Source organism: Artibeus jamaicensis, unplaced genomic scaffold (assembly GCF_021234435.1).
Source record: "Artibeus jamaicensis isolate MK-2021 breed Jamaican fruit bat unplaced genomic scaffold, CSHL_Jam_final scaffold_1283, whole genome shotgun sequence".
Taxonomy (NCBI): Eukaryota; Metazoa; Chordata; class Mammalia; order Chiroptera; family Phyllostomidae; genus Artibeus; species Artibeus jamaicensis.
Window position 1 is genome coordinate 15,555,811 of NW_026522028.1, and position 15,873 is coordinate 15,571,683.

The window sequence follows — 15,873 nt, forward strand, 5'->3', positions numbered from 1 at the left end:
TGTTCCATGCTAACAGACAGCCTCAGCTGACATGTGAACAACCGCCCTCCATGGCTGGCCAAGTGGCAACACACTTCTGGTTCCTTCCCCAGCCCAGGCTCCCTTGTCCTGTGCCACAGTGGGTCAGGAAGGCAGAAGCCCTGATCAGAAGCAACAGGGAGCCAGCCCCACCCTAAGACTTGGCCTTCCGTCCCCTCTGTGTACCAGCTAATGAGCTTCCAGTATTCCTGGATAGAGCATATTCCCCACCAAAATATTGTGGGGAATCAGCACCTCAATAGCTCCACGGTGGTTGATGGGCTTTTAAAAGCTTTGCCAATCAGCCAGGCACACAAACAATGTAAATTAGTGTTTTCAAGTAAAATGTGTTCAGATTTCCAGCTACAATTGAACATAGGGAACCTGCCTGTCCTCCAGTTGGCAACTCTCTGGAGCTCTGTCTATAAAGAATAATGTGGAGCCCTGGCTGGTGTGGCTCAGTGGATTGAGCACCAGCCTGTGAAGCAAAGGGTCAGTGGTTTGATTCCCAGTCAGAGGCACATGCCTGGGTTGCTGGCCAGGTCCCCGGTGGGGGGGGGGGTGTGAGAGGCAACCACACATTGATGTTTCTGTGCCTCTCTTTTTCCCTTCCTTTCTCTTTCTCTAAAAATAAAAAAATAAAATCTTAAAAAACAATAAGACGAATGTAGATACTTCCTTTTTATACCATGAACAGGACAAGGCTAATTGGGGACAGTAAAAATGAAGTTGTCACTGAACGCTGCCCAGTTGAGCCACCAGATCTGGTTTAACTTCACTTTAATAGCTGTGACTCCAAAAACCCTTAGAAACCAAATAACTGTAAAGCCCCAGTTTACCTTCCAAGTTCAAACTGCACAAAAAGAATCTAGAGCTAGTTCTTGTTCCCTGAAATGCTCCCCCCGTTATTAGCTTTACACACGCCAACCTGAGAGGTGTCATGCCTTTTTTCCTCCCCACACCGAGCAGGTCCTGTAGGTCATTTACCAAACCTGTCAACCATTTACTGAGCACCTGTTATGTGCCAAGTGCCATGTAGGTTTCTATAGAGATGACCAGACGTGGGCTCTGCCCTTGGGGCTCACAGCATCCAGGCTGTGCCAAGCATAGTATCTGAGTAGAGCCTGTTTATACAGGGCTACATTTTGGGGCTCAGGTGAAGAAGTTAGGTCTGCCTTTGATGATGGGTCCAGCTGTTGAGAAGGGAACATGGTTGGGGTCACATTTTAGTCAGGCCTGATCAGTAGGCCTACTGAAGGATGAAGAGGAGTTTGCCAAGGGTGATCTGTGCTGGAAAGGCTCTCCAGGCAGAGGGACCAGCATGAGCAAAGGCAAACGGTAAGCTACGGCTCTATAGAGCTTCTTCTAACCTGAAAGAGCACAAAAGATGCTCTTCAAAGTCCAGCTTCACCTTTGCAAATGGCATTGGTGATTTTGTTTTAAGCATGAAATAAGTAATCTGCACCTAAGTACTGGTACTTACGCTAGATCTATCTGTCTTCTTTATGCTTTTTTAAACAATGACTTAAAGAAAGACCAGAGAGAGAGCCAAAACTGGATTTACAGAAGCCTTCCGTTCCTGCCATACCACCAAAAAAGCCACGGCCACCCAAGACCAATTCTCTCAGCAGACCAGGCGCACTGCCCCCGAGGAGACCCGAACGACCAGTGGGTCCCCTGACTCACACCAGGTATGGCTCTGCTTTCACCCCTGGGGTGGGCACCGGGGTGAGTGAGGAGTGACCTAGGGATACAGGAGAACGACCTTGAGTGCGTCCAGCTGAGGGGCAGAGGCAGGTAAAGCTGCCTTTCCACTCCGTAGCAAAGCAGTCAAAGACTCTGCCACTACTGTCCTTGCTCCGGAGCTCAGGAAGAACTGGGTGCGAGGCTGAGAGCCGCAGCGTGGGTTTCAGGATTAGCAGATCAGGATCAGGTATCTAGCACCCAGGGCTCACTCACAGGCAGGAATTTTCCCTGTACTTTGTTAGAGCAAGGCCAGCAGCCCTTCAGACTGGAAATGCAGGTGCCAAGCCCACCTCCGTGCCCTGGACACCCTGCTGGCTTCAGGTGCACATGTCTCACTGGCAGCTCCGTCCCTGAGCCCCTCCCTGCTCTGTAGGGCCTCCTTCTACACACCCAGGCTACTTCTGCCTTGACTGCACAGCCCCATTTTGGAAGCCAGGACCCAGTGTGGCAAATATTGTCTTAGTGTACATGTGTCTGAACTATGAGACCCTTAAAGGCATGGACATACTTTGTTCAAGCATGTCTTCCAAGATATGCCTTGCAAAACTCACATTCGTTCACTGGCTGGCTGGATTCATGTGTTGGTGATGTGGAGTCAGACACTGTGCCTTCCAGACCTAAGATACCCATCACTCCCACAAGAAGTACCGTGTTCTCTGCACAAGTTCATTGCCAGGACTTTCCACCATTACATGTGTAATATATGTGTTGGTGTAACATACCAGGCCAAGTCGGTGGTCTGGAGGTCTTTGCACAGTGAGGGTCTCATGGGGCTTCGGCGTCCAGGTGTTGGCATCTCACCCTACCTCATAGGAGGAGTGTGAGCCTTGGCAAGTCACTGCCCCTCTGTTCCTCCATGTGTAAATTGAGGATGATAATGGAAGGCACCTAAAAGGATAAAATGAGGTAATTTCCAAGTATATAACTCCATGCCTGTAAATCGTTACCTTCGTTGTCATTTTATTATTGCGTATCCAACTGGGCGTATTGCAGTAAAATGGAATAGCTCATTTACTTTCTAGAAAAGAGTTTTAAATTATGGTAAAATACACAGAACAAAATGTACCATTATAAGCATTTTTAAATGTACAGTTCAGTGACATTAGGTACATTCATGTTGTGCAACTATCACCACCATCCATCCATAGAAATCTTTTTATCTTGCAAAACTTAAACTCTGTATCCCTTAAACAGTAAACCCCCATTCCCCCTCTTCCTGGCCACTGGCAATGACCATTCTTTCCGTCTCTGTGAGTATGACTTCTCTAGATGCCTTGTAAGTGGAATCATGCAGCACTTGTGATGACCCCTGGGGAAGCTAATGGAATCGGAACTGCTGTCAAGTGGGCCAGGCCTGTCTGTGTTGTGCCCTCTTCTGCTGACTGACGGTACAAGGCCATTTGCACATGCAGGCAATGGGACCACTTGAGAGCCCCAATGGCCTTAGCGAGGGCCACTTCAGTAGCATGGTGTGCCCAGAAGCTGGCACTTCAGATAAAAAAGATCACGTAAACCTCTGTGCTTCTGAAGAGAATGTGAGCTACGCAAAGAGGGAGAACAGAGCAGCAAAGGAGCACATCAGCTTCTGGTGGGTGAGGGGGGAACAGAAGCTGCACTCCGCGTTTGTTTTGTTAGTCTTCCAGGGACTACAGACATCTCAATTAAGTCAATAACAATTTCCAGACTGTCCCTGCTGTGCTATCTAAAGATCTGATTTGAAAAGAAGTGCAATTTCAATGGCTTCTTTGCTTTCGATGGTTGCTCTCAACCATGTCATTAAGGGATAGGTGCAGGCTTTGTGAGCTAAGAATTTGACCTGCATGCATGGGGAAATGAGTAACAACTGTCAACCCTCTGGACTCAGAGAGACCTCATTTCTTCCATACCTCTGCTTGGCTCCATTCTGCCTCCAGCCCTCCCAATATCCAGTTGTCCGTTAGAAGTACAGGTCATTGAGGAGGATCCATGAGAGGGGTTCGTCCAGAAGCCAGCGAAAAACGTAACTGATTTTCACATTATGTGTGGCATCTGAGCAGCCCCCAGCCTCCCATTCTCCCCATGGCTTCCCAGTCCTCAGGGCACTGGTTTGCAGAAAGGGGAGAGGGGGAGGAAAGCCGGGGTTTTCTCCACGACAGTCCTGGGAAGTGGCAGACTCGGGCAACGTTGGGAGCATTTGGGGAGCCACTACCTGCTTTAGCCACTTGCTTAGCCAGTTGAAGAGGGGACAGTGCGTGCTCTAACTTGGCCATTCTCAAACTTGGTGTGCATCACAATCACCCAGAAAACTTGTTCACATCAGTGGGCCCCATCCCCACAGTTGCTGACTTGGGAGGTCTGGGGCGGGCTTGGGATTTACATTCTAACACACTCTCAGGGATGCCGATGTTGTTGGCCTGAGTCCACGCTGCCAGACCCCCTGGTCTGGATTCTTCCAAGTTCTTGACAGTGCCTCCCTCCTTCCCTGGCTGCGCGACCTGTTAATGCTGCCCAGTTACCACACCCCTCTTCTGGAAACCTTTCCTTATCTCACACGGTTGCTTTCCCCTCCAAATACCCAACATCCATGTTTAGCCTAGTGTGGGGCCTCACGCTGTGCCACCTGGATGCTCACACCCTGGGACTCCTTTACCAGATTTGAAGAGAATCGAGAGTGTGTGTTGTCATTTCCATGAGCTTTACAGAGTTGAGCATGTGGTAGTGTCTCATTTAACACACGTGTAAAATACCATGGCTCCTAAAAGTGGGGAGCTACCGGCACTCACATTCTGTTCGTTTTGCCTGTCCTGTCATGCTCCCCTGCCTCTGAGTAGGCTCCGTAGTGTGTGTGTCTTTTATGTTCTAAGTTACCTAGGGCACTCTGGATTTCAACGTAATTTTTTTAAATCAAAGAAGGCTTATAGTTTTTCAGTACTTTCTGCACTTTTATTTTTTGCTAAGCAGTTACATTGGACAACCAACCCATATAGAAACTGGTTTAGTACAGGTAAGAATGTTAACGTCAGTCCAAAAGTTCCGTGTCCGTGGTCCTCCGGATAGAGAGCACTGTGTACTGTACGAACCCCTGTCATCAGCACGATTTACCCAACCAAAGGGATAGATGGATGGATGGTTGCGCCCATGGACATATGTCATTGTTTGCCATTTCTGTCGGGAAGCAGGCGTACACCGCTGCAGCTGCAATGTGTGGGCTTGAGCTTCCTCTCACTAGGCAGAAAGCTCGCTGCCAAATGTAGCCTCCAGGAGAGATTGATTTCTTTCCATTTAAACAGGAACTGGCATCTTTGAGAAAAAAAAGAAATACACAAGGTTAGGAAGAGGGGAGTCATTTTTAGGTGCGTTCACTTAACAAAATTGTACTGCGGGACTGCTCTGTGCAGAGCGCCATTCTGGATCTTAGGAACACTGGAGTCCAAGCATTGCGGATCTGTTTTCGGGAATCCTGTCTAGGGCAGCTAGCAGACACCAGCTTACACTCGTGTGTCCATTCCGAGCAAGTGGAAGCACACCATTAACATACCCATAGGCGAGCATGTTCTCCCAATTTCTAGACAGTAAGTTCCGATGGAATTTTAACAGGAAAAAAGGCCTTTTCAAAAAAAGATTTAATATCAGCCCTGGCTGGCGTAGCTCAGTGGATTGAGCGCGGGCCTGCAAACCAGAGGATCACGGTTCGGTTCCCAGTCAGGGCACGTGTCTGGATTGCAGGCCAGTTCCCAGTGGGGGACACATGAGAGACAACCATACATTGATGTTTCTCTCCCTCTCTCCTTCCCTTCCCCTCTAAAGATGAATAAATAAAATTAAAAAAGATTTAGTATCAGAGTTGGTTTAAAAATTGAATTCCCCTAAGCCATAAGTGCCTCCTTTGTTTGAAAGTCTGTGCCTCCGGGAGACCTTGGTTATTATTTCATAGTCTCCAAAGACAGTGGATGCTCATCTTGTCCAGCTCACCATGTAACTAAAGTAGTTGTGGTGCAAAGAGCATTCCATCTACCCCATTTTGACACTTGAGAAAATGGAGGTTCAAAATTATGGAGCCTACTCACTTGTTTTGATCATAAGTATATTTCAAATGGCAGAATATACCTAAACCATTTCATGGGTGTGCATATATACATACAAGAACAAGTGGTATTTTTTGTTTATTAATGTGTATTATCAACTTAATGAATATACAGGGTCTGGCACAAATGCCCCCTTTTTATTATAAACTCTTATTACAAAACCATAAGCATGTACTTCCATAACATAATAATATCACACCCAAGCACACCATATGACATTTTAGGTGAAGTGTTCACATTAAAACTATAAGTGATGATACCCATATTATTACCCTACCAATCACACTGAAGCAGGCCTTACTTCTGCCGGACTCTGTTTGTTTTGAAACTTGGGGAAAACATCCAAAATGAAAAAAAAAAAAAAAGAAAAGTGTTTCAGGAAATGCTGGAGAGAAGCAGGCTGCTCTGAGCTGTAGTCATTTCATGCAGTGGGAGGCAGCAAGCCAGAAACCTGAGGGGCCGAGCAGGTGTGTGCCTTCAAAAGAAAATAAACCTGATAGGGAAGGAGGTAGAAGCAGGCTGGCTGGGCCAGAACAGGTTTCTTAATCTCACAGACACAGGCACCGCAAGTTGTAATATTTTTCTTTTTCTTCCCAAAGAGCAGGGAAGCCGGAGCAGGAGAGGACAAGCTTTGCCCATTGTCTGCTACAGTAGGGCGCAGCCCCTGCTCTCCAGCTGGGGGCAAGTGACTGGCAAGATGGGGGACCGGGAGGGCCGGTGTCTGGGGCCTTGAGTGATAGACGGGGCTCTGGGATGGAGGGGAAACTGAAAGGTGGAAGGATGAGCAAGGATGGAGTGAGAGAAGTCAGTGGTCAGAAGTACAGGAGATGCTTGCTGCTCAGAAAGGGGAGGTTGGTGCTTACAAGGACAGAGGTGGAGTTGGTCTGAAGGAGGGGTTGTCTTGCGGATGGATTACTAACATAACTGTCATAGGCTCAGGAAGGTGACAAGGTCTGAAGTGAGGTCAGGTTAATGTTCTAGAAGCCAGTGTCCTCTCACGTGAATGTCGTTGTGTTCTGGGAGTTGATGACACTCAGTGCTAAGAAAGCTTCAGTAGTGAGGGTGGTAGCAGGCCGTTCACTGTGTGGAGTTGGTTATCATGGCTCCAGAATCCCACAGGGCACTGTCCACTCACTGCAGATGTGGAAGCATGTGTTGCAGGAGGAATCTCAGTTAGGTCTTGCACACCTAGCTGTGGGCAGCAGGCCTGGTGACTTCCTGTGCGACTGGGACATGGCCTATTGTTTTAAATGTTTAACACACCAGATACCTTTTCTGGAAAGGGCTGGAGGCTATACTGAGAGAACCGGTACATAAGATCCAGTGGGGAGGGGCAGTGGAGTTGAGAAATTTTTACTTGTAATAAAGATAGAGCCCTGGATTTCTGGGAAACACTGGGAGATAAGTGACTATTGAGCTCTGAGACATTTTAGCTTGAGGCAAAGATTAAGTAAACATTTATATGCCAAACATCAACTAAGTGCTTAGGGAAGGGCAGATGTTTCTCCTGAGACCAACTTGCCTACATGGAAGTTAATTTTTCTTTAGATTTACACAGACATCTGGGCTGCTCAAGCCCCTGGGGTTACAATTTAGCATAAAATAAGCTTCCAGGTCCTGATCCCTCTGTTAGGTGTCTGGCCCCCAAGCCCATCAAAAGAAAGCATTAAAAAAAGACCTCTTTGCTCTTATTAGGTATAAACAAATCAATCAATTAAAAAAGGGGAAGATAGCTAGAATACATGTACACATTCCCCAAGTAGGCAGGTCAAATGGGGCACTTGGGTGTTCAGGCCATCATTTTGAGTTTGGATTACTCAAGTATTCCAAATGTCTTTTCGAAGAGTGCTTCGAAAAGGATGCATTTTGTGATGTTTGTTCCCTTTCTTTTCTACAATTCAGGACCAAGACCTGTCTTTGGAAAATTCAGGAGGGAGATCTTAGCTAGAAATTACAGAAGTGGGTGTTGTTGCCTCATAGGTGGTAGTTACAAGCATGGAATGGCTATAATTACTCCAGGAGATTGTGGAGGAAAGGAGAGAGTGAAGACAGCAATGGGGGAAATTGTTATTTATTGGGAGAAAGAAGAACTAGGAACCATTGAAAAGGGCAGGTGGAGTATGATGTCATGGAAGCTAGCAGAAGGGAATGTAGACCAACTGCTGGCTGATCCGTGAGTCTCCCAATTAAGTGTGCCCTGAAATCACCTGTGGACTTGTTAAAACACAGATTGCTGCTCCCCTAAGTTTGTCATTAAAGCCGGGGCATTTGCATTTCTAGCAAGCTCCTAGTGATGCTGCTGCTGGTTGGTGGACCATGCTGTGCAAACCATCACCATAGTGAGCACCAGGGAAGACTGAAAGGCACCTGTGGGCTTTGATTACTAGTTGATCCTTGGTGATCCCTGTCGAGTGGTTTCTATACAATTGTTGGGGGCAGGATGCAGACTTGGAGTGACTTGAAGAAAGAATGAGTAGACAGTCAGGCATGTGCAAACTCATCCTGTGAGGAAGTTGATTATGGAAAATGGGTGCGTAAGTATGGATTCAGTGATGAGAGGATTGTGTGTATGCATGGACACGTGTGTATGTGTGTGTGTAAACGTGTATGTGTGGTGTCATTCATTTGTTTCAGATATTCATCAGGTGTCTGCATTTGGTCAGGCCTTCTTCTAGGTAATAGTTGACTATGGTTCTGGCCTACCCATTGCTTTGGGGCCAGGCATACCGGGGTTGAAACCCCATCCCTGTACTTACTTACCCTGTGACTTTGGGCAGTTTGCACACCTCCTTGGGTCTTTGTTTCTCTGCAAAATGATACAGTAAGGCCTGTCTTGCCTAGATATGCACATTTCAACAAGCCACCACACGTCAGGTCCCCTGGTTGCTTACCTGGCACTTGAGAGGCACTCAGCAGGCCATGCTCAGTGGCTCTGCGGTGGTAATGAGATGTGGACCCCCTAAAACAGCATTTCAGGAGGTCCCAAGGAGGTAGAAGCCTGAGCAGCCTCCCCCAGAAGCAGTGAAAGAGCAGCAGTCACAGGAGTTGGGACTCAGGGAAGGCTGGGGACTAAGGAAGGATAGTTGATTTCTAGAACATAGGAGTCCCATAGGGCAATTCCCTTGTTGCATAGTAGGAATGTCTGCATTATTTGCTGACCTCATTTCATTTGCGTGTATAACCTCTCTTCACTTCTTTCCACTCACACCTAGAATAAATTTTGTTCCCTGCAGCAGGAGCCAATAGTAGTGACAGGATTTAACCCCAGCCTAATCTGCGGCACATTGATTTTCCTGCCAGTGATGGCCAGAATCGGGCAACGGAACAGTAGGAGATAGTGACATCTCACAGAGGCCCAGTGCGAATTGTTTCATGTAATGCTTTTTCTATGGGCTATTTCTTTGAACACTCTTCCTCTAAGTGGCACCCCACAAACTTTTCTGATAATTCCCCTCCTCCAGGCATTTTTAAAGCCCCTGGCCCCTCTGAGATGCCCAGCTGCCGGTTTGCAGATGAGGGCTGTGAATGTCATCACCCTTTTGCTTGACGGGGTGTGGGCTTATCGTGCTCTGGATGAGCTCCGAAGGGAGGCCTGTTTCCAAACACACTTGCAGAGTCTGCACAAAGAACAGAAATTTGGAGGAGAATTGAGTGGGCAGTGTCCCATCACCTTCCAGCGTGTCTTCACCAACTATAAATAGCCACGCTTGTTTGTGCTCATCCAAAGAAGGACTCAGTGCAAGGAGAGAGCTGCCAGGAAAACCGTTCTGGTTCCCGTTCCTTGTGCCCCTAGCCTGGCTTGAGCTGTCCCACATTTAAATGGAAAGTTCTCAGTCAAAAAGTGTCTGTGATTCCTGGCACATTGTTGGCCACCAGGTGGGTATACGGGGCCTCCACAGATATCAGCGGGGCCTTTGGGTATGTTTTTCTGGGGAAGGAGGCTCCTCCCGCCCTTCCCCCTGCTGGTGAGTAAAGGAAGCTGGACTTCCTGCTGGTACAATTTTGTCCTTTCCTGATGGAAGGATTCAACCTCCCCAGGCAGTAACTTGCCAGTGCAGAATGCTTCCGAAGGACTGGCTTCACATCTGCTACCTTCACAGATGGGCGGAGAGGAAAAAAATCTGTAGAAGCGTAAAACATGTGCATGTGGATGTTCATTTTGATTATTGCCATCTCAAGTGTGGTGGGCAAAAATAGGACTGGGTATCAGGAAGTTTCCATCCGGTTTCAGCTCTGCCACCAATTAGCTGTGTGGCCTTGGGCACATAACTCCCGCCCTTGGAGCGCAGGACCCTTGTCTGTAATAAAATGGGGGCTTGAGCTGGGTAATGCGTATTCACTTTTAGTGGTCAGAGCCCAGTTCTGAGATTTGCCAGGAAAGCAGGAGGGGAGCATTCCTTTTCATTGGCCTCGCATCCTCAGTGTGCAATTGGACCAGGACAAGAAAAGTAAACTGTAGCAGTGGTCCCCAGCCTTTTTGGCAGCAGAGACCAGTTTTGTGGAAGATGATTTTTCTGCAGACCGGGGTTGTGTTGGGGTGGGGGGGATGGTTTGGGGATGGTTTGGGGATGGTTTGGGGATGATTCAAGCACATTGCGTTCAGGCTCACCTCCTGCTATGCGGCCTGGTCGGGGACCTCTGAACTACAGGACTTGGTGCTTTTAATGTTAGAAGAGGGGATAAAACAAGGTTGTAGAGTTGGAGCTAGAAAGAGACAGGCTAACTCTAGTCGTTTCTCCAGGATCTTCACATTTGACACCCGCTATCATCGTCCGTATGAGTTGACAGCCCCCCACCTCCGCCCCCGGTAGGGTTCGTGGTGTGCACTTCAGTGGTTTCCTGAGTGCAGGGGACAAGGCTTTTCTATTTCTTTTCCTTTCCTTCTCCTCACAGCTCCCTGCCCCCGCCCTGTAACACTGTTTAGGCAGTTAAAGCCCAAACAGTCATATTACAGTAATAGAGCTTTCCGAGGGCAGGGAAAGAGGACTGCCAAAAACAGTCATCATCTGGACTTGGGACCTTTTTGTTTGGTGAACATCGGCGTGTTCACTCTTTTTCCTCTCATCCCCACTCACCTCCACAAGAGCTGTGGGGTCTTTTAGGTGGTTTGGGGGTGCTGCTGTTAATGCTGCTAATTTATTCATGTATTTACTCGTTGCAATGCCTTGGCTTCCTGTGTACTCCAACACCTTTCCTGGGCCACATGTCTTGGCTTAACTGTCCCAACTTGGGCTAAATTGGGCCATGCCACTGGCTGAGCTCATGTTCTCAAGGGATGCGCATGGTGCATCTTCCACATTTCCGACTGTGCACGTACCCGATCTCATGTCTCAAGTCTAAGAGGGAAGAACAGGCCCTCAGAGTGGGTCAGCTGTGTGATTTTGGTTTATTATTAGTACTTTTTAACCCAGGGAGCAAAAGCAATTTGCCCAGCTGACAGTGACCTGTGGTAACCCAGGTTGCCTGGCATCCTTGATGGTTTACGAGCCCCATGACCAGGAGGCCGAGGAAAGCAGCTTTGAGGAGTGGTTAAGAGCTTGGGCTCTAGAGTGAAAGTTAGGTTCAAATTCAGACCCCACTACTCCTTTTATAACTTTTTGTCAGTAAGCAACATTATCTTACTGAGCCTCAGTTTCCTGGCCTATATAATGGAAAGAAGGGCATCAGAGGCCGGGTTCTCCAGGAAGAAGACTGAGGCAGCATTTAGTATATAAGATCTGTTTTAGGGCTCAGTGCCCACGTAAGGAAGAAGGAAGCAGCCTTGGGCAGAGGGAGACATCAGGTTGCGATACTGGTTCACCAAAGCCTCAGCCAACTCCAGAGGGAGTTTTGGGGCAAAATGGTCCCTCCAAGTTGTCCCGTGTTGGACTGAAATGGCCAAGACTTTTATAGCATGGGTCATAGTCCACCCTGGAAAGGGTGTGCCTCAGCTGAGGAGGCTCTCTATAGTTGGGGTGGTCCCTGGATGGGCCAACAGCCCTCACAGGTGTAGGGACACCCAACCCTTCACTGAAGGAGGCACTGGGCAGTGTGGCCCTGTGTCCACAAGGCAGAGCAGATACTTCAAGGGGTATCATGTATGAAGGGGACAGGCCTCATACCCGACCTGTGCTAACCATCACTTACCAGTTGCTGCTTTTATTTCTATGGGATTGTGGGTTCCCCTTCATCCCACTGAGTGTCCTTGGGCTAGTCAACTCACTCTCTGTGATTTAAGTCCCCTGTCCAGTAAAGCAAGGAGACTCTCAGCTACTGGTTGCCTATCTAACTCCTGTTCTTTAAGTGCCCATAACCAAAACAACTGAGAAAAATACAAGAAAATGATGTTATTTTGATTTAAAAATCCGAAAAGAGTAAGAACAGCCTCATTCTGATATCTTTGGACATATGGCAATAAGCCTGCTGTCTTGTGTTTTCTCCTTTTAACAGCTGTGGGCAGGAAACTCACGGTACAAAAACCCTCGTAGGAGCCAGTAAATTACAAAAAGATGGGCTTTTTTTTCTTTGTTGAATTTAGTGACATCCTTCTTGGCAAAATGGTACCCATGTGTTGGACAGACTGCAGGAGAGCAAGGACCATTGACAGCCACGGCCTCATTGGGTGGCAGCTGCTCCAAACACGTGCTTTGGAGAATTTCACAAATTCTGGTATTTTTTAGAACTGAAATTCATTAGCATTGTTGTAAGAGTCTATAAGTACAGTGAAAGGCATTTACAAATAGGCTTTGTAAAAGGCTTCCACACCCACAGTCTGAACACTGTCAAAACACCAGCTGCAGCTTCCCTACTTGGAAGGATCAGACCTTTTTTAAAACTACACCTACTGTTTTTTCAAAATAGGCTTGCTTCTGGCCCGGTATAGAAGGTAATTTCATCTGAAAGCCTGTGTCTGGCTCTTGGCATGAGGGGTCAGGGCTCAGTAGAGAAGGGGCACCCTAATCTGCTTCCTATGAGCATGTGGCTGGCACTTTGGAATCTGGGGAGGGGTCACTCAGGGATGGTACTGCCCGTTTCTTCAGGGTGGGCCCTCATGAGCTGGGCCTTGCAGTCGAGAATTTGTAACTGTACATACCCCAGGTGAGTTCCAAGTGTGGTCACAGGTGATCACGTGGGTACCTGTGGTTGGGGTGATTCTTAAAGGAGAGCTTGTAGCAAGGGGCAGGCGATCTCACCTTTGACCTGGATGATACTGTCAGGGAGAAAGAGCAGAAGCTGCATGAATTGTATGGTCTCTAGTATGAAAGTGAACTTTCAAAGGAAGGAAAAACTTACCTATAGTCTTATTTTAGAGACAACTGTTAACATTTTGGACTATTTCTTTCCCATCTTTTTCCTATGTATGGTTTGGTTTGTTTCATTGGTTTAACATAGGTATGATCATACTGAATGTCATAAAACTTTGTCTTTTGGGAAAAAATGCATTTATTGTTCAAATACATAATACATTCCCATTTCACAAAAGAAAGGCAAATGTTTATTAATTCTACCAGTGCTTTTGAGCCCCTGCCATGTACCAGGTGCTGAGCTGGATGCTAGAAATTACCTATCAGAATTCCCTGGGAATAACCACTAAATATTCTTCCAGTCTTTAAAACGAATTCCTCTTGCTAACAGAGTGGCACCTTGGTACTCCATTCTGGAACTCATGACGAGTGCCGAAACCGATGAGTACTGAATGATGCAGCACTTTCTGTTGGGCAGCATGACTCTTACAAGTTCTAGCAAGTGCAGTGAGTCCCAAGCAAGCACCAAGTGCTGAAACATTTTTTGCTTGTCAAAATACAACAAGTACAGGGTTTGACAAGTTCTGGAGTGGACGAGTACTGAGGTATGACTGTATATCAGAAGTGCACATGGGTGTATGCGCATTGAGGCTCAAGTCATTTTCAACCTGCCTTTGTTGCCTGACATCATAAAACATCATAAGAATTTGTCCTGTTGTCATAAACTGTTTACGAATATTATTTCAATGGCTATATAAAAGCCTGCTCGCCCTGGCTGGTATAGCTCAGTGGATTGAGCACACGCCTGCGAACTAAGGGATCGCGGTTCAATTCCCAGTCAGGGCACATGCCTGGGTTGCAGGCCAGTTCCCAGCGGGGGACACACGAGAGGCAGCCATACATTGATATTTCTCTCCCTACCTCCTTTCCCTCCCCTCCCCTCCCCTCTAAAGATAAATGAATAAAATTGTTTAAAAAATTTAAAAGCCTGCCAAATACCATAGGTTATTCTACTTTTCTCCTATTTATGAAAGATTCCAGTTCTTTTCACTTTTTCTGTATTGCATGTCACACCGTGATAAACATATTGACCTGCGAAACCCATTTGGGTATTTTAGACTATCTCTTTAGCATATACTCCCAGAACTGGTCCAAAGCAGGTGAACATTTCAAATGCTATTGATATACATCCTATTCTTTACAATTATTTCTTTCTACCCTGTACTGTTCGCCAAAGGCTTTCAGGTAAATTTAAAAAATAAGTAGTTGAGAGCAACAATAAAGGGGAAGTTAAGGGCAGAAAAGTAATATAGCCTAAGATAAGATGAGCCCAGTGCGGATAGGCAGGCACACCTTGGAGATACTACAGGTTCAGTTCCTGACCACAGCAATAAGCGAGTCACACAAAGTTTTTGGTTTCCCAGTGCACCTAAAAGTTAGGTTTACACTCTACTGTGGTCTTTTAAGGTTGCAATAGCATTATGTCTAAAAAAACAATGTATATACCTTAATTTAAAAATACTTTAGTCCTGGCAGTTGTGGCTCTATTGGTTGGAGTATTGTCCAGTAAACCAAAAGGTCTCAGGTTCAGTTCCCATGGGTCAGGGCACATACCTAGGTTGTGGCTTTGGTCCCCGGTTGGGGCGTGCACAGGTGGTAATCAATCAATGTTTCGCACGCTCTCTCTCTTTCTCTCTCTCTCTCGCCCCCTCTCCCCTCCTCCCTTCCTCCCTCCCTCCCTCCCTCCATCCCTTCCTCTCTCTATGGAATCAATAAATATATCCTCAAGTGACAATTAAAAAAACACTTTATTACTAAAAAAAGCTAACCACCATCTGAGCCTGTTGGAAAGATGGCGCCCATGTAGGTAATGCAGGGTTGCCGCAAACCTTCCATGTGTGGGAGGAAAATAAAGCAATATCTGTGGAACGCAATAAAGCAGAGTACCATAAAACAAGGTATGCCTGTAATGTATAATAGTCTTCTCTACAATTTCTCAAGATAGGCTCACATTTGACTGGAAGCTTCCAGCTGTCAAATCAAGGAGGGAAATGGCAGCTCCATGATTCCCAGTTACCAAAATGGACAAATAAACCGCATGTTCCGAAGCAGCCAGTTTGTTCTGCAGTATAGGTGCTTAACTGCTGTGCAAAGCTCCTTCTCCCCACCAACACCCCCGCTGATTTCCCCCCAGCTGCCCACCATGGTGTCACCTCAGACCATCTTCCCCTTTGGCCAAAAAAAAAAAAAGCAGCCCAGTGGAATTAACTGGACTTTCATTGCGTGAGTGACCTGTCTCCCTGGACAGAACACGTGTCCTTATAACTTGTTGGTCCTTGGTGTGTTCTGGAAAGGACAGAACTGCCTGGCTGTGAGTATAACTTGAGTTCAGTCAGTCATTCTGGAGGGGGCAGCACCAAAGCATTTGCGCTCCATAGATACCAAAGGATAGTATTAAGCACCCCGAAGACTTTTATAAAAATGAAAATGATTTCCTGCTAATAACACTTCATTTCTAAAACATTTAACTCTGAAAGTTACATTCAAATGAATAGATGTTTTGAATAAAGGTTTTGAAATAAATTTCCTCAATCCCACCATTCCTGTTGGCTCGGGGTCTCTCCGAGGGAGTGTGCGCTGTGGGGCCTGAGCTGTGGTAGCCCGGGGTGGAGAGGGAATCTGCTACGGAATCCTGGCCTAGGAAGCCCCCCTGCACCTTACGGGGTTCGGGTGAGGTGGGAAATAAAGCCTCTACTGTGAAGTTCAAGCTGGTTCCCCTTTCCAAGTACAGCAGTAGTAATTCACGTATTCCTTCAACTTGG

At 46.9% G+C, this 15,873-nt stretch overlaps 1 protein-coding gene across 4 annotated transcripts in view; it reads left to right on the top strand.

Moving 5' to 3' along the window:
• The window catches only part of SH3KBP1 (SH3 domain containing kinase binding protein 1), a 319,293-nt gene that overhangs the window by 268,200 nt on the left and 35,220 nt on the right, over window positions 1–15,873 (top strand). For all 4 annotated transcript variants that reach the window (XM_037157523.2, XM_037157522.2, XM_053655820.1 and 1 more), the window contains one exon: window positions 1,550–1,709. In XM_037157523.2, the coding sequence (XP_037013418.2) occupies window positions 1,550–1,709 (160 nt within the window). The remainder of the gene's footprint in view (window positions 1–1,549; window positions 1,710–15,873) is intronic.